The sequence below is a fragment of the Sarcophilus harrisii genome, chromosome 5, assembly GCF_902635505.1.
Source record: "Sarcophilus harrisii chromosome 5, mSarHar1.11, whole genome shotgun sequence".
In the NCBI taxonomy this organism is placed as follows: Eukaryota; Metazoa; Chordata; class Mammalia; order Dasyuromorphia; family Dasyuridae; genus Sarcophilus; species Sarcophilus harrisii.
In genome coordinates this window covers 9531843-9555366 of record NC_045430.1, presented here as the reverse complement: position 1 = coordinate 9555366, position 23524 = coordinate 9531843, and the positions used below count along the sequence as shown (strand labels likewise).

Below are 23524 nucleotides of genomic sequence, written 5' to 3'. Positions count from 1 at the left end.
GCAGGATCGCTATTCAGAATGATATAGAGCCGCGGGGAGGGGGAAGCACTTCTGCGCCCATTGCACTGAGTACCCATTGAGGAGGACATCGAGGTCACGAGCGGGCAAAGCTCGACAACGTCCCTTGCACCCCCTTGCACGGCGGTGGCTCACCCCCGCGATCGGCGCTCCTCTTCTTCATAGAGCCCACGTCCAGCCCTGACCTCTCTCCTAAACTGCAGCTTTCATCATCACCCCCTTCTTTCTTGGACGGCGCTAATCGAGGCTTACGCAGGCAGCTCAAACCCAGTATATCCAATCAATCAATCAGCTCAAACCCAGTATATCCAATCAATCAATCAATCAACCAACCAATCAATCAATCAACATTTATTAGGCGCCTACTAAGTGCTAAGCTCAGGGAAACAAAAAGTCCTGTCCTCAAGGGAAGGAGATGGGGGAGAGGGAGAACAAACAGATAAAGACGTTCTGCACCAGAATTAGATCACAACCAGAGGGAAGACACAGAAGTAAAAGGGGGGATCACGAAGGTGTCCTCCAGGGCAAGGGATCCACTTGGGACTTATGGAAGCCGGGGAGGTGAGTGGGCAGAGCGGAAAGATGCTCCAGTCAGGAGGCCGGGGCCAGTCACTGCGTGTGTATCATAAGAGGTTAGGAAGGGGTTTGAATGCCGAAACAACACTTTGTTTTTGTGCCCACAGGTGCCTCTTGAGTAGGGGGTAACACTGTCAGACACAGACAGTCCGCTCCTCTTCCAAACTTCCATGGGATGTGGAAGGGACCACTATGTCCTCAGGGTCTTCATCTCAATCCGGTGCAGGCTCCCCCTCCAAGTCACTTTCCGGTCCCTCCTCCCTTTACACCTGGACTTTTGGAAGAGCCTTCGCTGGTCTCCCAGGTCTGCTCTCCTCTGTCAGGGGATCTTCCTAAATAGAGGCTGAGCTCCTTCAGGAAGGCAAGTGGGCCCCCATCATCTCCAGAAGGGTCCCAAGTGGCATCGGAAGCCTACAGGACGCAGCCTGTTCCGAGCACCTTGGGATCCCCCGAGCCCATTTCCCCACCCTTGTTGCACCCCAACTCTGAGATTCACTGTCCCCCACCTCCTTCTGGGCTCCCTTCACATCTCTGCTAAGGTTCCACATCCTGCAAGAAGCCCCAACTTCCCTGGGGCTCCCCATTCTCTGCTGGGTCTCTATGTAGCCCTAAGGCAACTCGAGCCTTTGCTGGAGAGCCCCAAATGAATGAGATTCAGGTTTAAAGGGACCGAGGATACCCTCGAGATCCCACTTCCCTCCAAACCACTATAAATCCCAAGAGGCCAAGGGTCAGGGCCGGGATTCACCGCGGCGACTGCCAGCCTTCACCTCCCCCACGCCAGGGCTCCCACTGTTGTGGAGACTAGACCAGCTGTCCCGGGCCCTAACGAGGGGGCAGCTCACTTCCCGTACAAAGTCTGGCCATTCTCGCTTCTAGCTAGGGTCTCGAGCCTGGGGCTGCAAGGGAGCCTGCTCGCCTGGCGATCCCATCCTGCTTCCCCGACTTTCACCAAGGCCGGAAGTCACCTCCGAGTGCAGAAGGCTCCATTCAGCAGATGAGGCACCTGAAGCCCAAGGAGCAATCGGAACGCTTCAAGCCTCCCGTTCTGGCCGCTGGCCCAGCCCTGGACACCCACGGAGTCGAGTGCAGAGCCGTGGGCCCACAGACGGGCAGCTGGGGCCACTCTAGGTATAACAAACGTTTATTCAGAAACAGGTGAATACATAGTCTCTTCTGCCTCCCTAGCCCTCCCTCTTCCTCCAAACAAGAGACATGGATGGTGAGCTAAGGGGGAAGGATGGAGACGCCAGGGCCGCCAGGCCCTCCCCAAAGAGCAGGTCCTTCAATCTGGAGAGGGAAGGAGATAAGGAGAGAGAGAGGGAGGGAGGGAGGAACGCCGTGACACCCAAGGGAAGATGCTGGCCGGGGGCGGGGCTGCCCCTTGCTACTTCAGCAGCGCTGGGCTCCTCTGCAACTTTCCCGGGGAGGATTTGAAAACTACAGAGAAAAAATGAGTCTGTGGCCGCCGCCGCCTTGTCCTGGGCCGTTCGGGGGTTGGAGTGGGGGTGGGGTCTTGCCTCAGACATCTGGCTGGCTCAGAGGTGGCCCGGGCTCTTCTCAGAAAGCCCGCACTCCCCAGTCTCCCCTCGACAACCCTACTCCTGGAGGGCAAAGAAATGGGGTTTTTAGAGCGCAGCTGACTGGGGGGGCGGGGGGGGGGGGGGGGAGAGAACAAATAGGATATCCCGTTCCTCTGCGTCGGGAGGGGCCTCCCCGGCTTGGAGGGGCTGGGCCTGTAGCTTCTGTGGAGGTTGGGAGGAGGTGGAAAGGGATACAGCGGGGCTGTGGCTAGAGCCTTCCCCCACCTCAAGCCCACAGCCCGGGCCCCCTCAGCACTGGGCGGAGCCCCATTTGGCATCCCATCAGCCTGTGAGAAGGGGGCAAGCCCGAGGCTCGGAGAAGGGGCTCTCCATCTGCCCGGATCATCCCTAGAGGGAGGGGGCTCTTAGCCACTCAGGAGCAAGGCTCGGATGCCAGAGCATCCTCTGGCCCGGAGATAAGAACAGAGAACAGACCTGACAAAACAAAGCAAAAACCCCAACTAATAGGGAGGGAAGAATTGAGGGAATGAGGGAAAACACACCCTAAAGAAAACACTATGGTACAGGGAGGGCGTGAGTGCAGAAAGAAACCCCACCCACAGCCACCAGGGCCAGCGCGGTCCCGTGAGAAACGCATGAGCTCCTGTGGCCTCTGCCCACGCTGGCAGCCTATGGGTCACAGAGGCTGCCACAAGCCTGTCCTCCGAGGGTGCCGTGGCAGGCGGGTGGCCGGGGCCTCCCCCTTCTCCTGCCTTGCGGCTACTGAGATTCCCTTTTCAAAGTTTAATCTTAAATTCCGTGGGCTGCACCGAGACCGAGGCCCCCGAAGACTTGAAGAGAGCCTTGAGGATGGTGTCAGGGTCCACTTCGGCGGGCGGGTGAGACGAGGCACTGGAGCTCAATCTCCGAGACTCGCCCTCCTTCTTCACCAACGGGCTGTCGCTGAGCCGCCTGCAGGGGAGAGAGGGAGAGCCCCGCTCAGCCGGGTGGCTGTGCCACGGGAGGGCCCTCGGCTCCTGTCCCAGGAGGAGGACCCGCTGCTGGTCCCCGGCTCGATGGGGGAAAGCTCTGGCCCAGGCCTCTGGACATATCGGATCCCACTGAATGGGGGAGGGCCCTTCACTGGGGACAAAGGTGGGACACCCAGGGAGCTCAAAGGCCAGAGCCAGGGCCCCTGAAAGCCGCTGGACAATCCCACTGACAATGCCCACATCCGGCTGCAAAGGGTTCGTTTATCTGACCTAAGAGTCCAAGCTGACCCACTCTGAAGCTCTGGTTCTGAAGAAAGCCGAGGCTGACAGGGAGGAAGTCTCAGAGAAGCTGAGGGACGCTGTGTCCCAGCCCTGCCTTTCCAGCCTGGCTTCCTCAGGTCAAAGGAAGGTGAAGGCCAGAGACAGGAAAACAGACGAGCCCACAGACCAAGCCACCGAGCAGTTCGCCAGGAAGGGAGGCCCAGTCAGAAGCCACAGCTCAGAATGGGGGTGCCAAAGAGACCCCCCCCTCCGCCAAGGCCCTTCTGGGTTAGAGGCAGGCGAAGGGGACCCTCCTTGAAGGCTGTTCCTGGCAGGACAAAGAAGCCCAACAAAGGCTCGAGGGAGTCGGCTTCTGGCTAAGAGAGGGCAAAGGGTGGCCTGGCCAACAAGAATGACCACAGGTCCGGGATCTAAGGCGGATGCCACCAGCCACCCTGCAGAATGGGAACCAGGACCAGGCCCTTCCTTAGGACTACTACTAAAAAGATTCATCCAGAGAATAAAGCAGTTCTTCTGCCACGGGTTGAGCCTCAGTCTCCTCATCTACAAATAAGGATCACAAGGGCCTTCGTTTCTACCTCCCAGGGCTACTGTGGAGATTAAAGGGGATAAAGCAAAGTACTCTGTAGGCGATTTTGGTCGATATTGAGGCGTAACCCCATCTTAGCAGAGATACTGAGGGGTTGGCCACTTCCTTCTCCGGCTCATTTTACAGATGAGGAAATCAAGGCAAGCAGAATGAGCTACTTGCCTGGGGTCACAGGGCTAAGAAGTAAATGAGGCTGGATTTGAATTTAGGAAGATTCTAGGTCCTGAGCTCTACTGGCTACACTCCTGGAAATGTCAGATCTTAGCGGTACTTACAATAAAGGTTTTTTCTTAAGGTCACGGATGCAGAGCCTAATTTATCACTCGCTGCCTTTCTGTCCATAATCCAACCAGACCTAGCCTATGGCCCAGAACTTTTTGGCCCGCCCCTTCGGGGTGCCTCGGTGACCATCCGACAGACCAGCCCACTGCTTAATGTCAGGAATTGTTCTGAAGACCTTTTAGGAAAGCCTCTGACAAAGTATCTCGGACAGCATGACACTCAGGGCCCAAAGGCCATGGCAGTGACTTCCCTCAGTGGTCCATGGTGAGGCCCAATAATCAGCAAGGGAGAAATGAAGCCAGTCCTCCCCCTTTCACCACCCCACCCCCCATCCCCTCAGCTCTGGAAATAGTACAGTTTTTTAAAAGAGATTTAGAGACGAGGAAACTGAGTCTCAGGGGAGTGAAGGGTCTCAGCTTGGGGCATTTCGGTCAGGATTTGAACTCAGTCCCACAGAGTCCTTACACTATGTCACTAGCCTGAGCCCACACCCTCGACTGGATTACAGGAAGGGCCACAGGCACCAGGGTTCAGGTTCACTTGAGGTCCCTGCTGGACTGAATGCCCAACCAAGGACACAAGCAGAGTCCAGGAACCTTCCCGAATACTCACAGCAAGATGGGCTGGTCCGACGTTATGACGCTACCGTTCACGTGAAGGTTGCACTTCATCGGTTGCCCTGCAAACCAGAGCGAAAACAACATCGGCAGCTGTGGAGGGGCCGGCTGGCCTCCGAGACGAGACTCCCGGAGCTGCTGGCAGCTTCAGGCCCCTGGAAGAGACAGGCTGGACTCCAATCATGAGTGCGACATCAGCTGCCCATTTCACAGACTAGGCAGATGAGGCTCCGACAGGCGTCAACAGGGGATGGGACCTGCCCGTGCCCCAAGCTGAAGAGCCAGATAGGATCTAAAGCTGGGCACTTACGCCACGGTCTCTGCTATGCTCTTACCACTTTAGCAATATCTTTTTTAAAAAGAACATTTCATTGCTTTCGATCCACAAAAATTCACCTTCTCCCCTACCTCCCACGAGAGCATAAGAAAAACAAAACCGTCCCAATTGTGTGTGACTGAGCAAACAAATCTCCACAAGGGCCCCAGCCAGCCGTGTGCTGTCCGTGGAGCCTTTGCTGCTCTGGTCAGGAGTTTCTGGGGCTGGCTGGGCAGAAGCTCAGCTGGAGACCCTTTTCCTGGCTTAGCTCACTGCACTTTGCATCACTTCACACGAGTCCTCCCAAGTGCCTCTGGGGTAGGTCCCTCTTCAGCTTCCAATTCTTTACCATATTTTTGCACCTTCTTTACACTCTCCCTCCAACTCCCCTTCCTGCCTCACACATGTGCAGATCCTTTCCTCCTTTGAGGAGTCCAGGTGAAGAGTCAACCCCCCCCCCCCCAATTTCTTGTGTGCCCTACTTATGGGAGAGTTCACCCAAGGTGTATTGCTCCTCCCCTCTCCTTCCATTAAGATCAAGCGCTAACCGGGCGCAAGCCTTCTGTCTGACGGACATACTTTCCATACTGGAAAGCAGCTTGTCCCTGCTTATTCCTTCGAGAAACCTTATGTTTCTTTTAAAACTAGGTCAGACAGAAGTTCGGTGTCTCTTCCCCAGGAAGGCTTGCAGGTGAATAAGGAGACTGCCTTAACCCCCCCTCCCCCCTTCCCTCCCACACAGGGGGCCATGTCCCCAGTTTTGCCACCCAGGCCCCATCCTTGGCTTTCCCCACACTCTGCTGCCTCCTGGTGATGGCTGTAAAAGTGGGGGATTCAAACTCCGCTTCCTCTTTATCTGAAATCTTTCAGGCTTTCTTTAAATCTGGCAGCTCTGGATTTTGGCTTGGAAATTCCAGGGAATTTTCATTTTAGGATTTCTTTCAGGAGGTGACTGGCAAATTCTTTCCATTTCCTCTCTCCTTTGGTTCTACAGAAGCTAGGCAGTTTTCAGATTTCTTAAAAGAGGGCATCTGTGGTGCTCAGATAATCCTGAAAGTATTAATTTCTCTTTTATTATTTTCTAGATCAACTGCTTTTACTTTTAAGATAGCTTATGTTTTCTTTTATTTTCCAGGCTTTTGACTTTGTTTTAATATTTGTTGTCTTGTGAAGTCATTGATTTCTATTTAGTTCGTTCTAATTTCCAGTTTGCTGCTTGTGTATCTGTTAATTCTGTTCCCAATTCTTTCTTTTCCTATATATATTTTTTTTACTTTAGCGCTCTCATTTCATTTATAAAAAAAGTTAAATTTTTATTTCAAACCCTTATTTTGTCTCCTCTAGGAATTCTGGTTGAGTTCATGCCCAGGAAACGTTTTTCTCTGAGGCTTTGCTTATATATGTTGTGGAGTCATTCTTTCCTTCTGGACTCATTTCTCGAGTTTCTCCGCCAATTAATCCCATTCATTGGGGGGGATTCTTTTATCCGTCCATTCTTCCATTCAAGAGGCAAACTGAGAACTTGAGGGAAAGTTTGGGGTGCTCTGGTTGCTGAATGACTGCACATGTATAACCTTTACCAAACTGCCTGCCTTCTCAATGAGGGGGACAGGGAGGGAAGGTGGGAGAAATTTTAGAACTCAAAACTGCTTTAAAAACAAAGGTTAGAAATTGTTACCACGTGTAACTTGAAAGAATCAGACACCGACCACCAGAGAAATAAAGCCACCTGAAGCATCCCCTTGCTCCAATCTCCTCCTAGGGCAGCTGGCGGGGCTACAGAAGCGGATGACCACCAAACTCCCCAAAGGGGATTCATCTTGGCCGGAGGAGCCTCTGGGTGTGGAGGTGAAGGGCAATCCGAATGGTTTCCCCCTCTGTCAGGCTTACCGTCCAGACACCGGTTGTTGTACTTCTTATAGGCGGTGATAGCGTCTTCTTTCTTCACAAACACGACCTCGGCCACCCCAGGATGGACCAGGCGGGCTCGCTTGAGAGCCCCACACACGCAGAAAAGCTCCTGGAAAAACCAGAGAGTCACAGCTGAGACCCAAGCCCAGATCCATGATGCACTCACGTCCGAGTCACCAGATCTCAGTGCCAGAGAAGCCGGCATCTCCTTCCACGCTGCCCACACTACTCCGCAGAGCTGGCTCTCCCAGGCCCATAATAAATTTAATGGATTTTAATCTTTCTGTTTAAAGAAAATTGGGCAGGAAGAGCCTGTTCACCTAAAATCCTCCTGGATTCATCTGTTCTCTCTTCCTGCAGCTTCAGAAGACCCAGGAGCACCACATATCTAGGGGATAGTCACCTCCAGGCCAGGCCCACTCAGAACTGTACTTCTGAGGGGCAGGAGAGAGGGAAGCTGGCAGGGAAGTGAAGAAGGGCCCTGACTTACTGCTCCATCAATTGGTTTAGTTTGGGAAAACTGGCCAAATCAGCCTTGGCGGAACTAAGCCCCTTGATAAGAGGGCTAAATGTCCCCTCTCTGGTCCAACCCGTTTTAACCACCCCTCCCTCCCAGAGATACGGAGGCGAACCTGGAGCGCTAGCTCCCCTTGCTGGCTCCGGCAACACAAGGGTACTCACCACTATGTCCTCCTCGGTGACTCGGGGGTGCAGGTTGTTCACAGTCATTTTGGTACCTTCCAGTGGGCTAAAGATGGGCTGCAATACCAACAAGAGATGTGGTGGGGGCGGGGAGCAGCCATGTCCACACAGCAAACCCAGGGGGAAGACACAAGTGATCAGAGACGGCGGAGGGACCTAGCACTGGGGAGCAGCCCCTGTGGGACCCCAGGACAGTAAAGCATGACACCCATTCTCTAGCAGTCAAAGGATTAGGAGACACATCCCCCTCAAAAACTCTAGCAGGAGCTGGGGCAGGAATGGGCCCCTGTCTTATGGAGCAGCAGCTCAGGCTCACCGGAGACTCTTTCATGTAAGATCAATACTTTCCTTTGAGAAGCTCCCACAGATGGAGCCTGCTCCCTTTTCTGTGAGAGGTGAGCATTCTGACCCCAAGGCCATTTAGGCCTTTTCTCGACTTTGACCAGGGGACTTCCCCTCGCACCCAGCCACTTACCTGCATATCCCCTTGTTCTCCATGTGGGAGCCCAGGAAAGGGGACAAGCACTAACTGGGGGACCCAACACCGGGAGGAAGGAAGTAGCCTTGAGCCCCAAAGTGACGAGGGCAGGAAAAGCCCAATCCCACAGAGCAGCCTTCCCAGCTCCCCCCTGGCACTCACCTCAGCAGGGGACAGTTCTTTGGGGGGGTCTTCCTTGGTCACCAGGGTCCGGGACATATTGGTCAAGGCTTTTGTCCGCAGAGGGGAAGGTGGGGCTGGAAGGGCTGTGTACGTGTCATTCTGGACGACTTTGGTCAGAGGGAGGGCCTTGGATAAGGAGAATTTAGAGCTGCTGAACCCTGCCTGAGCAGAGAGAGGATGGCAGCGTGAGCCTGGGAGGCTCCCAATACAGCAGCCCCTTGCCCCCCCCCCCCCCCCCACGGACTTGAGAGGCCCTGCCAGCACAGAGGGGAACACGCGCCCGTATCTGTGCTGCCTCTGGCCTCAGTGAGCCCTGACACTTGATCTCACCCACCAGAGGCCAGCAGTCCCTGCTCCAGACCATCCCTGCCACACAGGCGAGTCGCCTCCTTTCTCTGCCCTGAAGACTGGCAGAGCTGGGGGGAGGGCACTGGGAAGACAAGGCTAAGGGCCATCCTGAGAGGTCCGCAGGGTGGGCACGGGCTTGGCCCAAGTGGTCAGCCAGGCCAGGATCAGACCAATGGCGGGAGCCTGATTCCTGATGTGGAGGCGTGCTGCCCGTGGGACCCAGGCGCGATGCCAGCTTTCTCAGCTTGGGTGTGAGCTGGGTCTGGAGCCACTGACGAGCCAGTTTAAAGGCTGCCTTGTGCTGTGATGAATGGCTACTCTCCATGCCAGAAAAACCACACTCGGGAAGGGGAGCAGGAGCCCGCTGGACTTCTTTCTCCTTGCCGCCCTGACCCCCAAGGGTTTCCTGTGGCCGACCACAGGAAGGAGCCATGCTAAAGGCCCATTCGAGCTCGGGGCCAGGGTTCCTTTCTGGGACTTTCCTGTAGCTTCTTTCTGGTCATCTGTGTGCCCCCCACCTTAGGTTCCCAAAATAAGTTTACTATGAAAAACATTGTTAGGGACCAGAACCACATGGACAAAGCACTAACTCCTGGCCTATGGGATGGGGCATTGGAAATACCGCCAATCCAAAGTGAGTCCTGGGCCAGTCACAGGAAACCAAGCAAGCAGGTCCCATGGCATGAGATTCTGAAAGGGACGATGTGCAATTTCTGCTTCCAAGGGGAAAAGTGCCACCCGGAGTTCCAGGGAGGGCACCAGGGCCCTTACCATGTGCTGCAGGAAGCTGGGGCTGCCGGCAAGCTTCATCTGTTTGCTGGGTATGGGCACGGCAGCTTCCTCATCTTCATCTACGTCGTACAGGCTCTGAGGAGGGCACCGAGAATCGCCATTAGCACGGCCACTCGAGTGGGGCTCACACACGGGGCCCGGGAAGCGGGTGTACACACACACTCACACTCACACACGCCTGAGGTGATCCTGACAACAGTCGTGCTATTTCACCTTTCTCCCATGTCGGCCGAACACCCCGAGCGAGCACTTTCCTCGAGAAGACCATTGAGGCCAAGGCATCTCTCGGCCGCATATTTAACAAAGCAGCATCCAGGCTGCTCCTCGCCCTCCCCCCCCCCACCCAAGTTCCTGCATTTTGCCACCTCCTTCCCCGCCCCCGCCTGCAGATGGCTCCTTAAACTTTTCCCACCCACAAGCCCTTTCACCTGAGAAGTTTCATGTGACCGCAGGTATATGAACTAAGCCACGAATCGGACCTTGCTCAATTACAGACTATGACTTCACAAGCCCCACACTCATTGTGAGACCCTACAGGCTCACCAGCCAGACTCTAGCCCAAGGCCCGCGAGCTCTGTGCCTCAGTGACTTGGGAGGGGAAAGCACTGTTTGGAAAATGAATCAGGTGGGCTCCTGCCTCAACACTACCGACTCTCCCTCCTGGGGAGACCCCCCCTCCCAGGCTTCCCCCAAACTGCTGAGGGCAGTGCCATGCATCCAGCCCACAGGCTCTGGCTCACTCCCTCATGCCCAAGATGGCACCAAGGCGTGCAGCTGTTCCATCTGCCCCAAGCAGGCCCTGGTCACCTCACGCCCGGGCTACCCTGAGAGCTGCTGGGAGGTCTGCCCACCTTGAGCCTGCCCTCCACTCCATCTTCCATCTGGCCAGTAAGGCCCAGGTTGGATTAAGTCGCTCCCTCCTCAAAGGCTCCCTAGGTCCTCCCTTCAAAGCCCTGGCCGGCTCCTGTGCCCTTCCACCTCCCTCTGCCCAGTTATCCGGCCCCCAGACCCAGGCATTCTCCCTGGCCGCCCAGCCTCATGGCCTCTCTCAACAGCCCATCTGCCTTGTCATTGTACCGTTTGTACACTGGCCAGAGCTCTACAGAGGCAAAAAGCCTCAAAGCTTCCCTTAATTCCCAGAGCATCCCTGAGAGCAAGAGCCGAGCTATCGGGGCAAGGCCCTGGGCCCCGCTCAGACCTCTGCCCCAGGAGCAGCAGCCCCAAGGGTTCCTAAGAATCCCTAGTTAATGGGAAGTGACGGGAGCGACCGCCGCCTCACCTGGGGCCTCTACGAGTGATACTGCACTGAGAGAGCAGACCTGTAGCACCCCAACCCCACTCAGCACCCCCCAAAGCTAGCCCAAGACTCCCTGACACAGGTGCTCACTAACGTGCCTGCCGACCACCCGGCCCCGGATTTGGGACACTGAGTGGCTGCACCCATTCCCCACCGTTTCAGTCATCTGACAAATCAAGCCCCATCACCTCTGCCAACCAGAACAAAGGACCACAGTCAATTCGGGGAAGCCCACCTGTTTATGCTGATGGTTGTTGACCACGTTGATTCTCATTCCAGCGGGATGGGGAAGAATCGGGAGGGCAGCTTTCTGCTGTGAGACCGAGAACCACAGGGGGTCAGTGGGTCGATCCCCTGGCACATCACCCCCTCCCCCGATCAGGACTCTGATTTTCCCCAGACTACGTTACAAACCGGGGTCAGGGCCAAGTCTGAGACAGACGAGAGCATGAGAACTCGAGGCTTCACGTGACTGAGGTCCCGGGTGCCAGCCCCGTCCCCTGCGGATTGTGCCCATGATGGGCCTCTGCAGAAATCTGTAGCAGCCCAAGCAATTTGGAACTGGAGAGGAGATGGGGATCAAAGTGCCTAGTGCCCAGGAGGTCAGCACCGCTTGCCCCATTCCTAATCTGTAGGGAGACTCTCTCTAGAGAGTCTATCTTAAAAAGGTTCAACGTTGACCCCCAGCCCCTGACTACCCCTCTGAGGATTTAGCCCACATGACTGCACTTTTCAGAGCCTTGTGAGGAGGTTGCAGAGTGCCCGCTGGCCAGACCGAGCTCCTTCCCCCCAGCCATGATGACCCACCGGCCACCACCCCTACCTGGATAGTTTTGGTTATCTTCATGGTGGGAGGCAGCGAGCTGGCAGCCGGCCTCAGCAAGGAGCCGGGCGAGCTCCGTTTCAAGCTGATCTTCTCCCGGGCATCGATCACTTTGGTCCCCTTCTCTGCTGCTAGGGTCTGGTGTTTTCGGGAGTTCAGCATCTCCCGGGCATCCTGCACTTTCCCTTTGATCCGAAAGCGAGCATCTTTCTGCACAAGTTTCTCCCGGGCATCTTTGACTCCCAACTTCTGCCTGGCATCCGTGAGCCCGATCTTCTGCCGAGCATCAAAGATCTGCTGGAAACCTGGAGCTGGCATTGGCCTATTCAGGAGGGCCTGAGGGAGCCCGATGCGAGATCGGATGCCTCCGATCCCCGGCCTGGCATTCAGTCTGGGAAGAGAACACACACCACTCTCAGTGGGGGCCTCGCCCCCGGGCAGATTCGCCGCCCTCTCGCCACCCTGGCCTTGCCCTCACTGGGCTGGGAGACGGCCGCTGTGGCCCTCAGGGATTGCTACGGGAAAGTTTTCGGACCTAGTCGGTCGGATCTCTTTGGGATACACCTGGGGGTCCCACTCTCTACGATGGCAGATGCTGGAGCAGTGCCATTTCCTGAGAGGGAAACTGAGTCAGCCAGGGCCCACAGCTGGGACCAGAGCTGCGTGCTCCTGAGGGCCAAGGAGCCATCCTTAGGAGGACAGCCTTCCTCTACGAGCTATCAGGCCAGGAAGCCCAGACTCATTTCCCGTGGTGCCCGCAGGGACCCTGTTCTTCAGGGGGTCTGATGGCACCTCACGGCTCTCAGGAGCTGGTCTGCACATGACCGAGGGCTCCTACGCCGAGTCTGTGGGACACGATGTGAAGCAAAGATGCCGCCTTGTGACTGTTTCCGATCAGGCTAACCCGGGTCCGTGAACTTTAAAAACCATACTTTATCACTACCCAAAATAACAGATTTCCTTTACAATCCTACACACAGAAAAATATTCTAAGCCCCTACGTACCCCCAGACTGCCAAGGGCTCCGCTCCAGCTGCACCAGACCCACATTTTTGTGACCCCTTACCCTGCAAACGCTCAGTTTCCTTCTCTGTACTAGAAAGGAGTTGGCTCAGATGACTAAGGGCACTCTCGGGTGGGTCTGATGCTGCTTTGAGAACAAGTATATCTATCTGAACAATGGGTCAACAGTACAGAACAGAGCTGGAGAAATGTCAGTGCAGTAGTGTGGCAGGTGTGTTTTTCCTTTCCAGAGCAAACCCCTCTGGGCGTGCCCCAGCTCCCGGCTCCCAGCTCCGGCCTTCCCCGATCTAAGGCCCCTCCAAGGGCACCGGATTTTCCCTTCCCCTCCCCCCCCACCCCCATCAACCACAAACATTGGGAGAAGCACAAAGATCACAAGAAACATCCCTAGGCTCCAGAAGCCCACGGTCTAATGCGCCCCTGGAAGCTCACAGAGAAGAGTCTCCAGGGGAAGGGCAGGAGGCCCAGCAGCAGGGGAGTCGGAAAGGGAGGGGCACCCCCCACCTGCCCACCGAGGCTCCAGCAGGACAATGCCGGGACCGCAGAGAACTTTCACAGGAGCCCCTGGTGATTCCTGAGCGGGGGGTGGCGTGGTCAGAGCCGCTGTGGCAGGTGGATGAAGAGGGGCAAATGACCGAGTGGGGAGGGGAGTGGGGAGTCGGGGGACCCAGCAGCCCCCAACAGCTCCTAGATACAAGCAAGGGATCTGCACCATGGAGCTGCCTAAGGCCAGGAGAGCTTTCCCAGAATTCTCTCTGCACCCGGTGGGCGCCTGGCAAATGTTCCCAGTCTCCTTGGGGGCCGAGAGGACCACACAACTGGGATGTACCTGTGGGGCCATGACAACCTCTGGCCCAACTATGGCCCCCATGGGGCACCTAAAGGCTCTAGGTGCAAACTTCCTCTGCCAAGTGGACAACGCCCCGCACCAATCTGGCACAGATCAAAATGAGGGCACCTGGACCACCCCCATTCAAGGGCCCACTGACTCTAAACTTAGGATCCCGGGAGCCTCCTCAAACCCTCAACTTACTAAGAAAAAGCTGACTGTGCTCTAAGTCTTTGCTGGGCCTCCAAGCAGAGTCCCCCAGGGCCATTTACTTCCTGTGGACCCTTGGCCAAGGGTTTATTGTTGAGCTGGAAGGAAGCCCAGAGGCCACCTAATCATGACAGCCTACTGTGCACCAGCTCACATAAGTGTACTAGGCACGTCACAATTATGATCTCATTTGATACTTATAACAGCCTTGGAAGGGACTGTTATTATCCCCATTCCATAGCTAAGGAAACTGAGGCAAGCAGATATGAAGTGCCTTGCCTGAGTCACAATCAAGGAAGTGTCTGAAGCCACAGTTGAACTCACATTTTCCTAACTTCTGCAGCCTCAGTTTCCTCACCTGTAAAATGGGTTGGACTAGATCAGATGTCAAACACACAAAATTTCCCAGTGGACCAAGATCAAGTCCAAATGTTGTTGGGAAAGTGAATACCTAAAAATGGAATAAAGCACAGCCCCACATGGGACCCGTGGGGTTCCACAAGTCCCCTCCGGAGCCCTCTGTGAGCGCAGAGCAGACGGGGCGGCCAATGACAAAGCCCGGCGCTTTCTTCTGCAAAAGGTGCATGAAGCAGACTTGTGCTAACCGGGGAGGTGATCTGTAAGAGAGGCCCCTAACCCGGCTCAGCCTCAGTCTCCGCTCTGTAACAGGTGTCACGGTGGTTGGGAGGAACAAGGGGATAAGGCCCCGCAGAGCACCCAGAGACACCCGAGGGCCAAGGCTGCTGGGTGCTCCGCCCCCTCCCACCTGTCATGGGGCTCCCCGTCCTGGTCCCTTGTGGCCAGCTCTGTCCAGCCTTCTCTGGCTCCCAGGGGCCCACCGGCCTCTGCTTTCATCCCAAAGCCTCCTCCCGTTGGGTCAGTTTTCCAGATAACGGAAGCAATCCAAACGGAAGGCTCACCTCTGGGGCTCCTCGGAGCTCACCCTCTTCCCCCCCCCCCCCCCCCCCGCCCCCCCGCCCCCCCCCCCCCCCCGGGTAGTGAAAGCAGGCTTTCTTTCCCGGAGCTGGCAGAGTGTCCACCCAGGGGCAGAGCTTAGCTCTGGAGGCCCGCGGACACCTCCTCCCCGCCCCCTGGCTAGCTGCCAGGGGTCCCTGAAAACACACTTCGGTGCTCCCCGAGCTCGTCACACCGGGGGCTGGGCTGCTCTGACATGACCACAGTGTAAAAATCCATCCTCCGGAGTAGCTGGTGGACTCACTTCCTGTGATGATCACTCCCAAACACAGGCAGCAGCTCCCCCCCCCCCCCACTTTCCAAGGCAGCCCCGTACTGGAAAAGTATGGCTCGATTCAACAAACACTTGAATCAATGCACTACATACACATTACGCAGCCCGAGGTGTGCGAGGTGCTGCTCAGCACTGGGGATGAAGAGACAAATCCCCAGAAGCTTACACTGGGGACTGGGGATCTGAGATGTCACAAAACATACCCGGTGATTGGTGAAGGAAAGGAAGGGGGAGGGAACAAAGAAGGTTCAAGGAAGAGGCGGGAGTGTCCCTAGTCCCAGAAGGGGGACAAGAATTCAGAAGCAGCGCCCAGCAAACCCACAGATCAGAAGGTTCCCGGGGGGGGAAGGGGGGGGAAGGGGGAGGATCCTCATGTGGCAGCAGGTTAGAAGGACTGGGTCACCAGTGCAGACACAAAAAACAAAAACTGAAACATCCAGTAGAGAAAATCACCCGGTGCAAACTGCCTCCAGTCTGGCTTGGCCAAATGCAGATCTGGGGAAGGGGGTACCCCAGCAATTTGGGCGTTTGGGGGGAGCCTGAATCCGGGGATTGGGGGGAAATCCGGAGGGGCAGGGCTGGAAGCCAGGGACGAGCCTGGGATGATGATGAGGGGCTCGCCACAGAAGGCAGCAAAGCGGTCCCTGGGAATCTCTGGGAGGGGAGTCACTAAAGCCGGGGCACTTCACTGACAGAAACCAACAGTCCGACCGGGAGGTGGCCCGGCACCGCCCCGTGGCACAGGATGAGCCAATGTGATGGTGGGGGACGGCGAGGGGGCCCGGAGGAGAAGAAAGCACCCACCGTGGGGACCGCACCTCACGGAAGAGGCTGGCCATCGGAAGGGGCGCGAGGCGAGAAGAAACTGGATTCCCACAGGCCGGGGAGGCACCGGAGGAGACCAGGGCCCTCACTGCATTGCTCCAGACCCCCATTTGCTCCCTCAAGACAAGTGTGAGAGCCGGCTCCCGGGAGGGAAAGGGCAGATCACTTTTGTCAAACCCACTTTCAAACAAGAGCGCCGAGGCTGCCCAGCTCCCTGGGTCCTCGCTTCCACAAAGCCACCGGCTGGGACGGGGGGCTCGAGCCTGTGGCCCGAGCCTAGCCCCCCCACACCATAAATGTCCTGTGCCCCCCTAGACCTGACGGTCCTCTCCTCTCAACTACAAAGGCAAATCCAATGCAATGTCTCTGTTAAGAACTTACTAAGCGCAGAGAAGGTGCTAAACTGGGTGCAAATGAAGCTGAAAAGTGTCCTTACCAGGTCCTTACAGGGTGCAGTGGGAGGGAGACAGACTTGGGTCTCAATTTTCCAGAGAAGCTCCAGGCGGTAATGGGGTGAGGGAGGGGCTGGTCCCCCAGGGACACCCAGGGGAGTAGGGTGAAATCTGTCCAAAAGGGAGCCAAAAGCCTCTGAGAGGCAACTGGGAGCCACCGAAGGTTCTGCAGCAGCCCGCAGCAGGTCAGACTGCCAGCAGCGTGAAGGCAGACCACAAAGGAGACCGAGATGGGACACCAGCGGGCCAGGCCCTATACTGGTCCCAAAGAGAGGTAAAGGGCCCAAGGGCCCAATCTGGGGACAGAGGAAGAAGGCCAGAGAAGGGGGTCCGGGGTCCCAAGGCCCTTTCTCCACCTCCCTGAAGGGCTAGAAAGCTCCGTCTATGGCAACTGAGCAGTGAGGCAGGGGGTGCTCCCCAAAACCCTACCCCCAGACTTGGATAAACAGAGACAGAGGAGAGGGAGGAGGCAAAGGACCCCTACAGGACAGCAGCAGGGCAGCAGGTCCTCAGTGGCCCTCCAAAGTCAGCAGAGGGAAGAGAGAGAGGGCAGCCCGGCTTTCCCTTTTGAGGAATAGGGAGGGCAGGACTTTGTCCCATTATCCTTCTGATATGGGCTCAGTTTCTTGAAAGCTCCAATGGGTGAGGGAGGGGGAGAACTTAAAGATGGAAAATAGTGAACCAGGCCCCAGAAAAATCTGAGTGGGGTACACTAGCCCTTCCCTGATGCCCCTCAGCCAAATCTGCCCCTACTCCCCCTCCAGCCTGCCCAGCCTCTGGGGGCCCTCTGCGCCCAGCCAGTCCAGGCCTCTGGAGCCTCCCCAGCTGTGCGCCATCCCACGGGCCCAAAAGTGACTTCACTCCCTCCTCAGTCAATTCAAACATTCAGCAAAGTCTCCACCGGGCGCCAAGGGAGCGTTCCAGGGTTGGCTTAACTCCCCGGGAGCCCAGGAGCTGAAACCAGGACAACCCAAAGGGGCCCAAGAAAGCTCCAGAGAGCGTCCAGGATCAGAGAGGCCCATCCTCCAGGGCCCCGAGAGGGGGGCTCCCGACCCAGCCAGGATTTCTGAGAAGTCGATGCTGTTTTCTCATCCTTGGGGACCTGAGCCAGGCAGGGAGGAGGGAAGAAGTCCAACTTCCTGCCCTTGGGGGAGGGTCACAAAGCCCTTTCTCCCCAACACCAGAGACAGAAGGTACCTCATTTAACAAAGGAGTAAACTGAGACAGGAGTGAGCAGGGAAGAGCTCACCGCTCTGGGGCTAAGTAAGTCAAATCTAAAGGCAGGAGCGAAGAGAACTTTGGACCAGTGACCTGGGGCAGGTAATTCCACTCTAGAGTCCTAATGGCTGGGCTGGGGAATAACCCCAGCCCAGGACAGGTATAGTCGGTACTTGCCAGCGGCAGAGGAGGTAGCGGGCAGGGAGTGACACCTGCCCCCGCCCCCCTTTGGAAAAGGCCAATCACATGCAGAGAGCAAACTGTGGAGCCGGAGGGCCGGTTCGTACATGGTATTTTCACCTGTTGCTGGTGCTGTGGGCTGTTTGGTTTTTTCTTTCTCTTGTTTTTTCCCCTGATTTTTCTTGTGCAGCCTGACAGATATGGCAATGTGTTTAGAAGAATTGTATGTTTAACCTATGTTGGCCTGCTTGCTGTCTAGGGGAGGCAGGGAGAAAAATGTAGAACAAAGTTGTGCACAAGGGAATGGTGGAAACTCTCTGCGTGTATTTGGAAAAACAAAAAGTTTTTGTAAATAAAAAGTTGCTTTATATATATGTATGTGTAAAAAGAGAAGTCCCCCAGCTCAGGGAGGAAGATGCTGGGGGCACAAGATTACTTCTTGGGGTCAGAGGTGAGATGAGGATGAGAATTTCCTTCCAGATCTCACCCCAAATCAGGAAGCTTCCTCCAGATGACAAGCCTGACACTATTTATTGGCGAAGGAAGACTTACTGTAGACCCCAGGGGGCCTCTCAGTGGCAAAGTCAAAAGAGAAATGACAGGGGCCATTGTTGCCGGTCCTTCCAAGGGCATCCCGAGACTGTGGTTTTTGTTGTAACCCACAGAGGCCACAGTGAAAGCCCAAGGAGTCAGTCCTGCAATGTGCAGACCATGGCAGGGTCACAATCACGAATGAAATAGACTGAGCTCCGAGCGTCCTTGGCATGCTGGGAATTACCGACAAAAGGAGCCTGCTCGGCAAGCTCAAAGCCCTCGTCTGTGCACCAGAGGGGAAGGCAGCATCTACCAACCGGCTGGACGTGGGCTGGTGACAAGCCCTCTTTCCATCCGCTGCTCAGGAAAGCCCAAGCAATGAGACTCGACTTCCTTGACGTGGAGTGACCGATTCTCAAGAAGCTGCGACGCCGTGTCGCAGACAGCAGGGCAGAAAAAACAGATTTCCTTCAATTAAAGGTGATTTATAGGGAAACTGAACTTTTACTTCAGATGGCAGGCTTCTCTTGATCAGTGTTTTAGCAGGTGATTTATTGTGGTCCTTTGTGCCCCCAGAAACCTTAATAGTGTCCAAGGGGTTTCTTGGCAAAGATGGCACAAAAGTTGCCATTTCTTCCTCTAATGGATGAAGGCAATCACAGGGCCAGTGAGTGTCTGTGGTCACATTTGAACTCAGGTCTTTCTAGTGACAGGTCCTACTGGGCTGCCCACTGAGCCACCGAGCCACCAAGCCGTGCAACCTTAAAACTTCATAGAGCAGAAGACAAATTCTGAGCTGTGAGATTCTAATGGAACTTGAGGGCAAGGGAAGGGCACTTAGGCAATCTTAGAAAGGGGTGTTGGGGCATGGACGTGAATCAATTAAGAAACAGAATCAGAACCAATTTGATTTCTTCAACAGAAGAGAAGTTTCTGCTAAAGCCGCCAGCAAAGTCCTTCAAAAAGGGAGGGGAAGTCAGTTCTTAGCCACTCTCAAAACTGGAGGAAGAGCTTGTTCCAACTGTCTCAGCCTGGAGGAGTCCGAGGACCCTGGCCCATCACTCTGAGCTTCAGGGGTGGGAAGGACCCTTCGAAGCTGGGGACCAGGGACTGGGATCTGGGATTTCAGAGACCTGGGCAACTCCCAGATACAGAAACTTTCTCTACCAACACAGGTAGCGGGCATAGAGTTGGCACCGAACACACAGGTCCAAAACATCCCACAGATGAAAATGGGACATAAAAATATATAATAAAAAGACAATAAAATATAGAAAATGTGACATTTTGAAAGACTAGAGTGTGGCCTATGTAGAACAGTGTCTCTCTCACCCAGGGGCCTGGGGAGTGACCTGCCCAGGGTCACATGGGCTCATGCTCATGACCTCAAAGATCTGCAAGGGCAGGAACAAATGCTATTACGGAGATCCAGAGCCCTGAGCACACTCACATTACAGATTATCAATTCCCAATAAGAGGCGCATCATTTTTAGACAAAAGCTAAAAGGCAGAACCATAGATGGGAAAACACCTGCAATCCCAGACCAGCCACAAGCCCTCCTGGTGGTTAAGAGATACTGATGGCTTTACAGAGCCCACCAGCACCTGGCAAGGGTCCGTGGTAGGTTAACAAGTCTCCCTGAATGGCACAGGGTGCCTCGAATGTCAGGCCTGGATTCAAGTTCAAATCCGGCCTCCAACACGTCCCCGCCCTGGGACTGGGCAAATCACTTCTCCCTGTCTGCCTCAGTTTCCTCATTTGTAAAATGAGCTTTAGAAGAAAATGGCCAGGTGCTCCAGTATCTTTGCCAAGAAAAGCCTAAATGGGGTCATAAAGTGTCAGATGGGGGGGAGGAGGGGGATAAACAGTAAAACGTGTAGAGACAAAATATTTCCTTGAATTAAGGTGGTTTATGAGACTACTTAGCTCAGAGAAGGAAGCTGGACTTTTAAAAATATGAACAAGTAAGGACAAAGAACTTAGGTAGCTATATGAAATACAAAATAAAATCAATAACGAATAGAACTACAAAAATAAAACCAATTAAAAAATGCAATCACTTCGACGTTCTCATTTTTAGTTGTTACTGTGACCTCCAAACACACTAGAAAAATGCGATCGCTATTACACCGTTCCAAAATGTCCAGAAACGGGGGATGGGATGGATAGTGCACCTTTCACGCCCCCCAGAAATGGGGGCTGGGATCACTGCTGCACCCCTCCAAAATGCCTAGGAACGAGGGCCGGGATGATCATTCCATCCATCCAAGCTCTCCTAAAATTGGGGTTGGGGTCCCTATGGCAGCCTCCAGTCTCTCCAGAAAGGGGGGCCACGATGACAATCGCAGCGCTGCAAGCTCTCCAGAAATGGCGGCTGCGGCAATAACCGCACCCCTCCAAGCTCCCCAGAAAGGGGGGCTGCGGAGATTGCCGCACCCCTCCCAGCTCTGCAGAAATGGCGACTGCGGCGATTACCGCACCCCTCCAAGCGCTATAGAAATGGCGGCTGCTGCGGCGGCGGCTACCGCACCCCTCCAGCCTCCCCAGAAAGGGGGGCCGCGGCCATTATCGCACCCCTCTAAGCTCTCCAGAATCGGGGGACACGGTGATTACCGCACCCCTTCAAGCTCTCCAGAATTAGGGGAACACTGACCATCGCACGCCTCTAAGATCTCCAGAAACGGGGTCGCGGGGGACCGTCGTACCCCTCCAAGATCTCCAAAAATGGCGGCTGCGGTAACCACCGCACCCCCCCAAACTCTCCAGAAATGGGGTTTGCGGAGATTACCGCACCCCTTCAAGCTCTGCAGAAACGGGGCTCGCGGCGACTACCGCACCCCTCCAATATCTCCAGAAACGGGGGCCGCGGGGACCATCGCACCCCTCCAAGATGTCCAAAAATGGCGCCCGCGGTAACTGCCGCACCCCCCCAAACTCTCCAGAAACGGGGGCCGCGGTGACTGACACCCCTCCAACATCTCCAGAAACGGGGGCCAAGGCGCCTACCGCACCCCCCCCCCCCGGGCTCTCCAGGATTGGGGGCTGGGACCGCTACCGACTCCCCCCGAGCTCTGCAGAAGTGGGGGCTGGGACCGCTACCGACTCCCCCCGAGCTCTGCAGAATGGGGGCTGGGACCGCTACCGACTCCCCCCGAGCTCTGCAGAATGGGGGCTGGGACCGCTACCGACTCCCCCCGAGCTCTGCAGAATGGGGGCTGGGACCGCTACCGTATTCCCCGAAGCGCTCCAGAAGTGGGGGCTGGCCCCGCCGTTTCGCCCCTCCACGCTCTCCAGAACGGGGACCGGTTCCACTTCGCAGCCCCCCAAGGTCCCCAGAACTGGGCACAGGCTTCGCGGTTGCGCCCCTCCATGCTCCTCATAGAACGCTGCGGACGCCGCTCAAACTCCCCGGACTCCAGACGTGGGAGCTTTCCGGGCTGCGGTCCCTTCTCCCCCCAGCCCGCGCAGCAGCACCGGGCTCTACAGGCTTCCCCCAGGACTCTCGTGCCCCGCTGCCCCGCCCTCCCCCAGCACAGAGAGGAGCGGCGGCCCCGGCAGCCAATGAGCAGGCGGAGAACACGCGAGGCCGCCACGTCCCGACCAATCAGCGGTCCCGCTGGCCAAAGAGGCTGGGCCTGGAGAGAGGGAGGGCTCGGCCCGGGACCGAGTGGAGGGCCCGGAACTTGGGGCTCCCCCCGGGCCGCCCGACCCTCGGCCAGGGCCCCGATGGGCTCCCGGCCCCGGGCCCCGGCTCCGAGGCGGCCCCGGGAGAGAAAGGGGCTCACTCACCGGCCCTTCACCGTCACTCCGCGCTTCCGGATGAGCTCGTCCAGGGACAGATCCGCCATCTTGCGCCGCGGAAAACGAGAAGAGGCACCGCTCACTTACTCGGCGCTCCCCCTCCCATCGGTGCCGGAGAAGGACGCAACTACTTCCGGTTCCCAGCTCCCGGTCCTTCCGCCAACGCATCGGCTCTCGCGACATCTAATCTAGCCAATGCTGGGGCGGGGAGGGGGCGGAGCGTCAGAGGCCGGAGGGCCACGTATCCCATGAAGCCTCGCGAGGCCGGCTTCTTATTTGCATACAGAGAATGGAATTATTAAAGAACATTTTTCTCCCCTCCACAAAAATTTTAAAATACAGACGGAATTTCTTTGCACGGATTTGTAAACGGTGTAGGGGTGTAGGTGTATGGGGGGGTCCAATAAATCATTTTCATAGTCACCGTAACCGTAAAAGGTCTGGGAAAAACTTGCACCTCGCGTACGGGCTCGTTCAGGTTATGCCTTAAACTTATGAGTAAGGAAAATAACGATTCGGGGTGACGCCCGAATCCTCACTACTCATGTGAGAAGAATTTTTGAGCGGGTACAGGTTGTCCCTAAGGTGATCCGCCTACTTTAGCGGGACGCCTGGGAGTTGCGATCTGCCCGTACCCTCCTTCTCAAACAGTTAAAAAAACAGATGAATTTGTGTTTGTGAGATTTCGCTCTCACCTCTTCAGGTGAGAGGGATCCTTATTGGGGTTCGCGGAGCGCGATGACCCCCACGCTTCCCTTCCTCCCAGCTAAAGGGGAGACGGAGGGGGTGGGGGAGAGATGGGTTTCTGGGGTGAGGAAGACCTTGGGAGGCTCAGGGTAGGAAGCGCTGCGGGAGACAGGTGAAGGGGGCGGGGCTTCTTTTTTTTTCTTTTTTTAATGCCGAGCTGGTCCCAGCTTGTACCTGGCGGGCGGGGATTGACTTCCCCAAGGCTGGAAACTTTCCATCGGTGTGGTGGAGGGTCACTCCTCGGAAAGGCGGAGGAGGGGGCTCATGGGCGCCCTTTCTCGAGCTGGGATGCTAGGGTTGGGGTTGTCCTGACCTGAGCGGGTTAACGTTCATCTGTCCGCCCGGGCCGCCGCCCCGAAGCGGGGTGACCTCGGGGCACCGGTACTAACGGTTTCTTGTCACCAGGGGGAGGCGGTGCACCGGGGACCGCCGGGACCTCCGGGATCCGAGCCTCGTAATTAGGGTGCTCGTGGGCACACATGGTCCCTTACCTAGGCTCTCCCGGGGTCGTTAACTGAGCCTGAGCAGCCGGCCCTCCGAGTTCCGAGCCAGCGCGGCATTGACAGCTGGGCGCCCTTAAATCCTTTGCCTCCGGTCTCTCCGTCTCTGTCTGTCTCAATCTCACTGCCTCTTGTCTGTCTTTCTTCTCTTTCTCCCGGTCTCTGTCTCTGTCTCTCTCTGTCTCTCTCTCTCTTTCTTCGATCTCTGCCTCTCTCTTCTGTCTCT

General features: G+C 56.2%; 1 protein-coding gene and 1 non-coding gene across 4 annotated transcripts; one reads left to right on the top strand and one right to left on the bottom strand.

Moving 5' to 3' along the window:
* Positions 1-354: 354 nt before the first annotated feature.
* Positions 355-23270, bottom strand: POLDIP3 (DNA polymerase delta interacting protein 3). Of its 3 annotated transcripts, none has more exons than XM_031940454.1 (10): positions 22973-23270; positions 11730-12120; positions 11321-11467; positions 11142-11219; positions 9589-9684; positions 8449-8631; positions 7788-7865; positions 7086-7215; positions 4875-4941; positions 355-3089 (listed from the first exon to the last, which is right to left on the bottom strand). In XM_031940454.1, exons 1-10 carry the CDS (start codon positions 23014-23016, stop codon positions 2915-2917), a joined length of 1389 nt encoding a protein of 462 aa, XP_031796314.1. In that variant the 5' UTR covers positions 23017-23270; the 3' UTR covers positions 355-2914. The 3 variants fall into 3 exon arrangements, with proteins under 3 accessions (XP_031796314.1, XP_012407184.1, XP_003772591.1); XM_012551730.3 differs by lacking the exon at positions 22973-23270 and adding an exon at positions 22040-22180; XM_003772543.4 differs by lacking the exons at positions 11321-11467; positions 22973-23270 and adding an exon at positions 22040-22182.
* On the top strand, positions 22533-22683 carry LOC111721240. The gene has a single exon (XR_002770540.1). It is a non-coding gene; the product is annotated as a U12 minor spliceosomal RNA (small nuclear RNA).
* Positions 23271-23524: the final 254 nt, after the last annotated feature.

Excerpts from the sequence above, each read along its gene's own strand:
- POLDIP3 (XM_012551730.3), bottom strand. The coding sequence starts at position 22,098 with ATGGCGGATCTGTCCCTGGACGAGCTCATCCGGAAGCGCGGAGTGACG. Across the intron at positions 7,216-7,787 it reads TCACCGAGGAGGACATAGTG|GAGCTTTTCTGCGTGTGTGG; the intron begins GTGAGTACCCTT and ends TGGTTTTTCCAG. Across the intron at positions 3,090-4,874 it reads TCGGACCAGCCCATCTTGCT|GCGGCTCAGCGACAGCCCGT; the intron begins GTGAGTATTCGG and ends TCTCCCCTGCAG.